Below are 12,389 nucleotides of genomic sequence, written 5' to 3' on the forward strand. Positions count from 1 at the left end.
ACTTACAGACTTTTCATTACTACTAGAAATACCTCCGTTTTCCCTCCTTGTCCATTTTCCCAGCTTTTCTCCTGCATTTGCTATTTTTGTATTAACGACAGCACAAGTTTTATTTTCTGGAATCTGTGACCTGGTTGTGCAATCTGCTGAGGAGTAGAATTACCCTATTGAATGATATCCGTTACAGATAATGCTTAAACCAAAGATAATATCGTGCTCTGGGCTTTCCATACAGCTTTGTGCGAAATAAATTGCATTATATATGATTTCTATCTTCTCCATGTTAAATACAATTTTAGCAGAGGGCTCTAGGGCACGTCGTCTCGTGGCGTTAGCACACTAGCCTCTTCTATGATTACATACTGATAATCGAAGTTGCAGGCCAGGGTCACTTTGTTCAACTCTTAGCTGCACAACTGTTGCTTCGGTTCATGCACTAATGCACATCTCTGCATGTCCTTGACGAACTCCAGAAAGCGTTGATAGCGCTCAGTGGTGCGATGTCGTACCCTGGAGTCGGCCCAAGCGTCGACCTTTTTAGGAGAGTGTGTGGCCGGCGCGTGTGCGTCTGTACGCCGGGTGTTTAGACTGAGCAACCCTCCCTGCTGCGTGTTTATGCATAGTCAAGCAAACTGTGTTATAAAAGCCTTGATAAATGCGATGTTGTATATACCGCGTGTGGTTGCGTGGGTGCGACGGGGGAATAAAGGAAAACGACGGGGGAGAAAGAGAACGCAGAGGATGTGCAGGAAATCGATTGGCCTCAGATAAACGGGAGGCGGGAGTTGCAGGTGTTAAATCTGTCATTCTTCGGTACGCTGAGGGTGTCTGTTTGCTTTGTGTTCATCGGTGCCTCTCTGTGTGCACGTACTGAGCGAGGGCTGATGCAGTGAGGGAGGGAGGGCAAGTGGGAGGGCGGTTTTGGTAAAGGAAACATCTGCCTCTCCTACAGTTCCAAGGATGGGAGGATGTAGGGAGAAGAGAGGCAACTGTTGTGTTTGTGACCAGGGTGAAATGAGTTCTTGGGCTGAATCGTTTGATTAACGCTGGGAAATTCAGAGGTCAGATGTTTAATGTTGTGTTGTAACCAAAGTGGGGTTTTTTGTTGTTGTTGTTTTATGGTGGATGACGACAGTTCTCTGGCTGTACATTTGGGATCATTTGGGACAAATAGGATGCCTACTTAGTGGTGTTGCATGTTGGATAAGAATCTCAACATCTAAGGTGGCTAAATCCTTTCCACACTACTCTCCTATATATAAATAGTATTGAATATAGACCAGGTCAGGTTTGGTAGAGCTGTACTTGTTTTTCTGCTTCAGTTTCATCCATTTGGGGTGAAAAAAATAGTGCAAAAAAAATCTTAAATGCAAGGTCACATGCTCTATTGTGCAACTGTATTTTCATTGGAAACAAGATGCACAAGGTGGCCAAGTTAAACATTGACGCAACAAGCAACCCCCCCCCTGATATACTATTATTAGATGGTAGATATATTTTGGTTTTGGAAAATCCCAGAAAACTTTTCTTGAGCTGATGTCAGAAAGGTATTTAGGTACCGGCTCCACAAAACAATGTCAATACCAGCTGTGGCCACTTGCAGGAATGATCAGAACTTTATCTGTATTTTCAGTGCCGATATCTGTGGCAACATCTTCAGCTAGTCGTAGTAAATTTCTATTTTGGCCACTAAAAGTTCCCCTTTTCAGCTCAAACTTGAGTGAAGCTCCAGTATGCTGCACTTTTTTTTTTTTGTCTGAATGCCAGTCTAAGCCTGTAAATCCAGACTGAGCTCTCCTTAGAGGTCGAGGTGAGGGGTGAGGCCACTGTGGTGCTATAATTGGTAAAATATCAAGCCAAGGCCAAACGTTGGCAATATTTCACTCCACAGACTAAGAAGACCCCCCATTACTCATTGTGTACCCCTCAGTATTTATTGATGTGCAACAGGGACAAAGACAAAAAGAGGAATCAAAAAAGGAAATACTGGCTGCTTAGTGTGTTCTTTCTGAGGTCATATGTGAAGAGTGCGTGCTTCAGAGAGAGCCCAGAGGATGATGGAAAGTAGATCAACCTGAGCATAGTTATGTTGTTTTTGTCTTCTCTTCACCTTAAGGGGGCAAAGCATCCAAATCATTCAAAAGGCAGTTTCGTGGCAGTGCAGAGTTGATCCGTCTGAAAAAGATATTTGGATAACTTGTGATCGCAGACTTAAAGCTTCAGACAGCTTAGAAGAGGTTGAGACAGACTGTGAAGGAAAAAGCCACCAAAGTCCATACGTACAGCTTGATTCAAATTCCTTCAAGCATTTTGTATGTTGAAATTCAATAAATTACATATATCATTTAAATGACTGATTATAAACCAATTTTTAAAAGAATATTGTGCAGTATTATCACACATCAGCTTCCTTGGTTACACACTCTCCATCCTCATTTTTAAAAATGCGGCATTTTCAGAACAAAAACAGAACTTTGTGCCTTAAACTTACTTCTTACATGTTAAAGACACTTGACAACATTTAGCCTAAACCCAGCCCTTCAATCTTGTGAGAAAATGCACACTGATGACCTGGAGTTGAGAGGTCACGCCTACTGTACACACAGGAGGATTAGAGCTCTAAATGGGAACCTTCCAATGAATGACCTTGTGTCTCCATCATATTTATTTGCCAGCATTTTGGGTTTTTTTTTGTCTTGGCAAAACATGCACTGAGACTGACGGACCAGAGACAGAGCGTTGTATTGAAATATTTTTTGTTCAGATATGATTGTGGATCTGAAAGCAGAAACTATTTTATTTCTGACTTATTTCTGATGAAGACATGTTATATTATATATCTAAGTGGAAAAGGGCTCTCTGAACTTATTTTATTTTTTTCTAACCTTGCTTTTTCTCTCTGCGTAATTGTATGTGAGCATAAAGGCTATTCATGGATGTGTTTCCCAGTTAAAGCTCAGCTGGTGCGATCATCAAACTTGAGAAAACACGATTATCACTACTCTCACACTGCATTTTTGCAATATTTTTTTAAAACAGAGTGCCGCTACGGTCGGTTTCCGTGCTTGTGTTGGCCAAGGACGTGCCGTTTAAAACGTCAAAGGCTCGTCAGAAGGCCAGAGTTTCTGTTTTCTTTTAGGAATGCCAGGGCTTTCCGTTCCAGCTCTCGCCTCCCCAGAGGGGAATAAAGCTGGTTTACTCTTATTTGGTAATTTATCCCCTCCTCGTGTAAACAACTGTACGGGGCACAGCGGGGTTTATTTATGTGCATGATGATTATGTGGCTGTGTATACCACCACTTAAAAACGCTGGAACCCTCCGAGGTTTACATATATTGCACTGTCAATTCCCACAGCATCCCAGCAGAGCGTTCGAGACTGACACGTCTACATGTTTGTGTCTTTGGCGGCAACATCTGTTTAGCTGGTTTGACTGTTTCGACCAGTAAGCCGAGTCCTGGGAGTTGTGTTTACATTTTTCCGCGATCACTGAGGAGGTGTGGATGATGTTGTGATTGAGGAGTGATCTGAGGGCAATGGGAAGGAAATGGTTTATTCATCTTTACTGCGAGCTAAACATCTCTGTCAGCAGGCTTGAGATGGTAATTACACAATATTCCCAACACTCTCTCACAACTGTGATCGGTTCCGCAAACCTCAAGGGGTAAAATGGATTTTCCCAAAGAGGGTTTGTTTTGTAAGTTAAAACATGCTGCTGTGTCTGTTTTGTTCACAACCTCAGCTTAATGCATATATCAGATCAAATCAAGTTTATTGTCATTTTGCTGTACATACACAGTAGTACAGGCAAGATGAGAGAGCGTTTCTTCTGGATCATTTAATTAGTGAGTTTTGCAGAATGCACGTCTGGGATAAGACACTAAACGTCCACTGTCGCTGTCTCCTGAAGGGGGCGCTGCATCCATGCGCGCCACCATTTGTTGAACATGGTGAACCTCTTCAGGTCCTGGTAGGCAGATGCTGCCCAGAGTTAGCTGTCTGTCTGTCTGCATCCCCTCCAGCTGTATGTCCGTCTGGGATGCTGTCATGGAGCCATGTTTCTGTTAAAGCAGACACACAGCAGTCCCTCCACTCTCTGCGGGTTTCTCTCAGCAAACGTAGCTCGTCCAGCTTGTTGTGGAGGGAGCGGACATTGGAGAGCAGGAGGACGGTCCTGCTGGTCTGGAGGGGTTAGCCTTTAGCCTAGCATGGACCCCGGCTCTCTTCCTCTTTTGTTTACGTTCGTACTGTTTGCGCTTTCCTCTCTTTCGGGTAACTGCCGGCGTAGTCTCCGATCGGACTCCGTGTTGGTGTACTATGTCCACATCACAACCACTGTTCACTGTCCTGATGCCCGGCAAAGTCTCCCGGCAGCAAGTTTTGCGGAATGAATGTCTGGGATAGACAAGACACTCAAAACTTTCACTTTCGTTGTCTCCTGAAGGGGGCGCTGTGTCTATGCGCACCGCCATCACCATGGCAACAGTCTATGGTTAACTGCTGTAGTGAACTCCAACATTTTTTAGACTTAGACTGACTTTATTTATCCTCAGAGAGAAAGTCAGTTGTTCCAGCAGCATGAATATTCAGCAAAGGGGGTAAACAAAGCAAATACACAACACAGAATATTAGGGTATAAAATGAAGGTAAAATAAAGTAAAATAAAATAAGATTTAAAAAAATATTGAAAATATAATATAGAAGAAAGTAAAAAAAAAATTACAAGAATATACGAGAGATACAGAAATGTGCAAATGATGTGCTTAGATTGAAGCATTTCCAATGTCTCTAATGATACAACAGCAGTTATTTTCTAAGCCCTCCATAACTACAACTCCCATGAGTAGGAACGTAGTCAGTGTTTTAGACATACTTCGACTAACCACCAACACATTCTCACCACACGACAATAGCCTTAACACTGTTGCAATGCTTTTTCCACAGAAGTGTTTATTATTGTAATTACACCTTAAGCCTGATTGTTTGGCCACTGCAGCTATCAGAAACGGAGCGTTAGCATTTATTTGGAGTCGTATTTTTACCTACCTAATGAATGGAAAAATCCCAATTTTGCTCAGTTTTGTAGCATCGTCAAGATCTCCACTCGTTGCTGATGGAATTAAGTGGCTCTGTAGCTGCTTTTACCTTTGTTTGTCTGCTGTTTGGTGCTGGGAAGGTAGAGTACAGTGTTTTTGTTGAGAATAGCTTCTGAAAACTGAGTGATTAGAACAAACCAAAGGAATTGCAGCGTCTAAAACCAAAAGTTAAATGCTCCATAGGCCTAAAGGGAAATGCAGAGTCTGCTTATTTTTTATTTAGATTCATTTATTTGTGTTCATTTTCTTTTTTTGTCCTTTACGATCATGTCACTATAGTTCCAATCTAGCAGTTACTTTAGAGTGAATTCGTACAGAAAAGTTTTATTAAAGTTTCTCGTTGCTCTTTTCCCCTCCAGTATGTTTCCTCTCCTCTCACACATCTTGCCGGCTGCACCTTCATCCCTCCCAGTGACCCTACACATGCATTCACATACATACACGCACATACAGACTCCCTCCCCTCCTCTCCCTGTGCCAGCGCATGGCTCCGGTTCAAAGCAAACATCAACTAAAAGGTTAACTCACTTTGTTCTTGCTGCCCTGGCCTTATTAAGTTATTGGATGAGCTGCTGGCAGATTACGCTTGTCATACAGCATTTGGTTTGCTTTTATTACAAAGGTCAGAGTATTTGTGTGTAAGTTTATCTCTATATCAGAACTGGGAAAAGGGCTGATGTTAGATATTAAAGAGCAATAAATAAATGTTTGTGAGATTAAAAGTACTAGCTTTGGTTATTTTTGTCTCTCTCTTTTCTTTTGTGTGTTTCTGTAGGGTAGCCAAAGCCATGAAGCTGGCCCTGTATGAGACTCCCACGGGCTGGAGGTACTTTGGGAACCTGATGGATTCTGGGCGTTGTTCCCTCTGCGGGGAGGAGAGCTTTGGGACAGGTACCGTCGAGCAATCTCCCTCACAATCCGAAAACAAAACACTTCAATCATAAAGAGAGATTTGCTGCGTGGCATGAATACAGAAATATAACAAATACAAATGTAAGGCAGCCTGCTAGATTCTGAGGAGAAGGTCATGAAGTTGAATCCCTGGACTGGCTTTGGAAAATTTGAGTGGGCGTGTGACTGGGATCTCCCCTCCCTTCAGCAGCAGCAACTGTTGTTGAGGTGCCGGAAAATAAGAGCGGTACCAGACAGCTGCTGGAGCTGTGAATGTGCAACAAGAACGTCCTGAAACTCAGACAAAGTGTGTCGAGTCAGGTTTCCCTTTAATCAAATTAGGTCTTACTTTGGTAGTTTTGCACACGATTTCTGTTGTACTCGCCAAAATAATAATTACAAAAGTGTGGAAACACGACAACATCCCAGCAACGGGGGAAAATGATCAGGATGTAACCAGGTGTCCAGATGGAACAGACTACAGACTATGACATCTTCTATTCGAGACCCCTACAGAAAGTATTAACAGCTGAACCTGTTGTGTTACAAGTGATGGTTGTCGACAACAAGCTGTGTGTATCATCAGTTTTCTTATTTCACTGTTTACTTGGCATTTGTTTAAAACCAGTATCATCATTTGACCCCAAATGTTTCTTGCCTTACTTAAAGCTGGGGTAGGCAGTAACTTTTTTGGGCCTCCTTTGCAGGGTTCTCGCCAGGATTTTTTTTTACAGCATACAGAGGGGGAAGGGTTATTAACGGGGGTGGGGGGAAGAGTCATCATCAATATCAGCGTTGGCAGCAAAGACGACGGAAGTGAAACTCCATTGGCACTTGTTAAGTATTTTCCTGTTACGTACTCTCGAAAACAACCTATATGCCTAATTTCATTTTTTCAGACAGCAGCGTAACAGGCCATTACTCTGTTATAACATTGGCGAGAACCCTGCTTTGGCAAAAATCGCATCCTAACCTTTCAACTTATTCAAGTGGTCTGAGATTCAACTAGACCTGTACTCCTCGTCTTGACTCTGTTTCCAGGCTTAAGAAAATCCAGCCAGTGATCAGAGATTTTAGCCAATCACAGCTTTTCCCCTTAGAACAGGTGACATAGCATAAATACCGCATCCATTATCAGAGCTGGATATGGTGGTACAGGGGGTAGAAGGCAGGATTTCATTTGTGAGAGTGAGGTTCAAACATCGGGGGAAGCCACAAATGAATGTTCAGTTGAGATTGACTGTCCTCATGTGTTTGAAGTTCATGCTCATCGACTTAGAACAAAGTTAACATATTCACATTTCTGCCTACCGCAGCTTTAATTTCTTTACAGCCACTTTCTCAGAACGTAGCAATTAATACACACGTATAATATATTACTGATGTGATAACACTGACAGGAATGATGACAAAAAGTGCTTGATCCCAATTTCCCTTTAAAGGAAAAAAAATTCTCACCATTTCCCTATTCCCTCCTCTTCCAATCGATTCCAGGTCTGGGCTTGTGAGCAGTGCATCCTGACTGCTCGTAGCTGCAGTCAGACTCATCTAATGGATGAGAGGGCTGTGACCCTGACTGCATGTGTAAATAATCCCCATTCTTTTGCTATAAAAGGACACAGGGGCTCCCTGAATCACTGCAACAGGCCGACTGGCCTCCATGCTTTCTATGAATGCAGACACGCACATACATAGTCAGAAAATATAAATAAAGTGCACGCAAAATTTGCTCTCTGTTTATCCGTGCCATCCTTAGCAGACCCTGTCGTTCATTTTTTCTGTCCGTTTTGTTAAGGTTCTGCTTTTTTTTATTTAATCTGTGGCAGGTTATCTGCTTCTTTTCCTCTCTACTTTGCCCTGTCTACTTGTTTCATTATGTTTATTGGAGAAGATGTCTTTACCTCTTGAGAAAGACAGCGACATAGGAGAGAAAAAACTCAGTGGGTGTGAACAGGAGAGAAGAGAAAAGACCCTTGTAGAAAAGAGAGAAGAAGAGGATGGTGGGAGAGTCCAAATATGAGAAGTATTGACGAGGACGAGGGAAGGAGCAGAGACTCTGAGAGCCCAGAGGACTAATGGAGCTGACTCGTTGTCTATCCATGTAAGGCAAAAAAGCTCAGAGGGAGCCCTGCACAGTAAATCATTGGAGCTGCACACCACTCCTGCTCTTTACCAACTCTTAAAGACACGCACAGCATGAACGGCTAATTAAGCAAGTTGTGTCTGACTTCGGTGTGGAGACTGTGTTATTGTTGCTTTGCACAGAAAATACGTTTAATGGAAATCAATGGTTAGCAACACAATAAAAACACACGATTCTAGTTACTGTAGCACCGACCCGATGTTGTTATTGTTCCAGCACTTTGCAAGTAAATAGGAACAGGTCAGCTGAAAGGAGAAGCAGCCCTGTTGTGAGCGGTTATTAATACTTTGTTGATATAGATCTTGGATTTATTTGATTCGGCCACGGCCTCTGTCTCCTTCTCGCTCTCAGGGTGACAGACAGTGACGCAGGAATTAGATAATGGCAACTGCCAGTTTCCTAACAGCTGTATACCGCAGAGGCCGGACGCAGAATATTAAACGTACTAGTGTTAGTGTTTGGCAAGGGAAAAACAATACATTTATGTAAATTAGAAAATCCACATAAGGATGTCTGAAGTTTTTTCTTTCTTGCCGTTCCGTAAAATCTGTTTTAGCTGACAGTTCAGTCCGTTTTCCACTTCGGTCTCTCGCAGGGAAACATTAGTTACACATTCTTACCCCTAACAAATACCTTTACTGTGCAGCTGTCTTTGCGAACAGACCAGTAGCTCCCCAGTGGAGGAGACTGTGGGTGTGAGCCGCTCCTCTGTCTGAATGTGTGGTTTGGGAAGGCAGCAAGCATTGTTTGTATGGGAATATTTGGTGCATCTCCAACCCCAAGCACTGTCAATGATCTTTTATGACATGTATTAGAGTAAATATTGAACCTAATTGAAGTACTTGTTTTACATTTACTATTAAGTTGTGACATTATTGAATGGCTCTGGCCTTATTATTATTGGTAAAATTGCCAAAGACAGTTTATTTTTTCCCACCAGGATTCTGAAGAAACTTTCTACCTCCACTTTTGTATTCTTTCTTTCAAACTTAAAGCAGGACGTGTTGGTTTTTGCTAAGACGAAGATAAGATCCATACAATTTCAATATAGAGCTTGAGCTAGCGACAGTTAGCTTAGCTTAGCATAAAGAATGGAAACCATGGGAATCCAAAGACTGTAAATCAGGGGTGTCCAATCCTGGTCATCGAGGGCCACAATCCTGCATGTTTAAGATGTTTCTCTTCTTCCAACACACCTGATTCAAATGATCAGCTCATCATCAAGCTCTGCAGAAGTCTGATAACGATCCTGATCATTTGAATCAAGTGTGTTGGAAGAGGGACACATCTAAAACATGCAGGATTGTGGCCCTCGAGGACCAGGATTAGACACCCCTGCTGTAAATAGTGGATGTAAGATGCTTCTGGAGGATGCCTCTCCCTGTTTCCAGTTTTTGTGCTAAGCTAAGCTAATGGACAGCCAATCATTTCCCCAAAAACTAAAGGTTGGGGTGTCTTGCATGACACCAAATGCTAAATTAGCTACATAGCAGATTTATGTTGGAGTTCAGTCTATACAAAAGGAAGAAATATTTATCACGAGTTGTGGTGTTTTGGATGTTTTCTTTCCAGGTTCTGATCACATTCGTGAGAAAGACGGTTTGTGGTCGGTGTTGATGTGGTTGTCCATCATGGCGGCCAGGAAACAAAGCGTGGAGCAGATCATCCGAGAGCACTGGGCCAAGTTTGGACGCAACTACTTCTGCAGGTAACCAGCTGAGCAGATCTCTCTGGAATACAAACTATGTTGTCCATGTGTCCATTAAACTAATCTTTCTTTGCCTCAGTTTTCTTCATGGCATTTTCCCACATTGAGTGCATACGTGTTGAATTTATTTAAATCTACAAGACTCCCTCGAATGATCATCTTTCTCTTCATCTCGTCTCGGCCCCTCCCTCCCTCCCTCCCTGGCCTTCACCTTCATCCATTTCTCCTCCAGTCCTTCTCACTGTTTGTCACTTGTTCTTATTTTAACCTCTCCCCTGTGACAGGCACAGATAGTTACTGCAGTCAGTGTTCCCACTGGTAGTTGCTGCAGCTTTTCATGTTCCCACAGAGAGCTTTTCTAAACTGATGCACGTTTCCCAGATGAAGGGGACGCACAGGACGGGCCAAGGACCAGATGCCTGAAAAGTCTATAAAACACAAACAGCTGTCATCATTTTTGAGAAGAATAAATCAGCTGCTCTGAACCAAGCTGCTCTGTTGCAGTTTAGGGTCATTTAAACAGAACGATAATACGATAAACTGCTTGATGATGCATTAGAAGGGTTAGAAAATATAGATTTATCTCTGACATATTCTTTCCTCATTTCCTCCTAACCATAGTTTCATTGCCTGTGTGAGTATGTATGTGTGTTAAGGGTTTTTTTTTTGTGTGTGTGTGTGTCTCGTTATCATCAGGTTTGACTATGAGGGCCTCGACCCACGTGCAGCTTTTTACCTGATGAGGGATCTGGAGGCAGTAATCTCAGACAAAGCCTTCACCAACCAGAAGTTCGCTGTAGGAGACCACATGTACAGCGTGGAGCGGGCCGACAACTTCGAGTACATCGACCCCGTGGATGGATCAGTGACTCGAAACCAGGTCAGTGTGAGACGACTTTGAACGAAGGATGTTACATGAAAGAAGTAGATGAGTGGAAACGAGCATTTTTTCCCACAATGATTATTTTAAACATGAGAGGATGGCGTCTGTCTGGATATTTGTTACTTTCATAACTGAACTTAAGACTGAACTCTAGCTGCTTTTGTATATGTTTTACTAAAGTTATTCTTTCTTGCCTTATTGGGATGATGGTGACATTCCAGCCACTTATTTTGTCTGTTTTTGCATTTATAATTATTTAGTGTGGACTGTTACTGCTATATTTGCTTCTCCTTTTAGAGGTTTTTCACTTTGTGCGACTTAAATTCAAAATGGCCTCTGACTGCAGGGTTCCTCAGAAGATGTTTCAAACACTAAATAATGCTCACATCAACTTACAGTCCTTAATTGCCACTAAATATTTGCTATATTTTTTTGGTGCTAGACTGATATCAGTATTAGCCTATTTACTTATAAATAACAAGTACATGTTTGTAAAAGAGGGTGGTTAGCACCGTTGCCTCGCACCTATCAGGTCGCCGGATCGCGTCCCGGTGAGGACACTCGCGATCGTTCTGCGTGGAGTTTGCATGTTCTCCCCGTGCAGCGTGGGTTCTCTCCAGGTTCTCTGGCTTCCTCCCACACAGTCCAAAAACATGTTGAAGTTAACTGGTGATTCTAAATTGTCCGTAGGTGTGAGTGTGCTTGGTTGTCTGTCTCTAAGTGTAGCCCTGTTATAGACTGGTTACCTGTCCAGGTGAACCTGTCTTCACCCTAAGTCAGCTGGGATAGACTCGAGCCCCCCACGACCCTAGTGAGGATTAAGTGGTGTATAGATGATGGATGGATGTAAAAACAGAAAGAATTGCCAGATTTTCAACATTCCAACAGTCCATCATAATGTCCTCACCCATGATGTGCTGTTCAGGCCTGAAATTTAACCAAATCTCAACTCAAAATCGGGATATTTCAGCAAAATCACTTTATTCAATGTCTCAATTAAAACATTCTTCGACCTAAATTGTTAGCAGATTCTGTAAAAAGAAAAAAAAAACGTAGAAAAATCTACCCTCCTCAACACACCCGACAAACCCCTTATTGACTCAGTTGTAGCCATCAGTCATGTAACAAAAATTCTGAGACTTTAGAGCTGAACTGGACTGAATTGCAGGCAGTATTTACACAATGCAATAAGGAGATAAGTGTGGAAACAAATTAAAACTGTTACTACTAAAGTATCTGTAGTGTTAAGAGTCATCTTTTTTTTTGCAGTATTGGTGTAAAATCAAAGAATTCACCTTTCATTTTTATTTGTATTTTTTATGACTTATGGCATTGTAACTGTCTCGTACTGTACAAAAGACTTTTCTGAGCTCTCTCTACTTCTAGCTTCGGTTGTGCTGTTTCCATTGAGGTGCAGGACTTTATATTGCTGTGGAAAATGAACCTGGAACGAGTAAAATTGTCACTTTAACAGAAAACACCCAGAAACTGTTTGGGATTCAGAGGGTTAAATCCTGTATTACATGTTTTAAAAAGAATACTTACAAATTGACATATTGTCCTCAGGTGTTACTGCTCCATTTCATTATTGGCTGCAGAAATTCAGTTGGTTACAAATGACTCAATGGAAATTAAATGAAACTATGACAGTAGGTGGCACTGATTGAC

General features: G+C 42.2%; 1 protein-coding gene across 1 annotated transcript in view; it reads left to right on the forward strand.

The window, feature by feature from the left end:
* pgm5 (phosphoglucomutase 5) overlaps positions 1 to 12,389 on the forward strand; it is a 28,638-nt gene that overhangs the window by 8,503 nt on the left and 7,746 nt on the right. Inside the window, exons 7-9 of the mRNA XM_008284059.1 lie at positions 5,872 to 5,987; positions 9,703 to 9,838; positions 10,535 to 10,718. Of these exons, the coding sequence (XP_008282281.1) occupies positions 5,872 to 5,987; positions 9,703 to 9,838; positions 10,535 to 10,718 (436 nt within the window). The remainder of the gene's footprint in view (positions 1 to 5,871; positions 5,988 to 9,702; positions 9,839 to 10,534; positions 10,719 to 12,389) is intronic.

Source organism: Stegastes partitus, unplaced genomic scaffold (assembly GCF_000690725.1).
Source record: "Stegastes partitus isolate 25-593 unplaced genomic scaffold, Stegastes_partitus-1.0.2 Scaffold341, whole genome shotgun sequence".
NCBI lineage: Eukaryota > Metazoa > Chordata > Actinopteri > Pomacentridae > Stegastes > Stegastes partitus.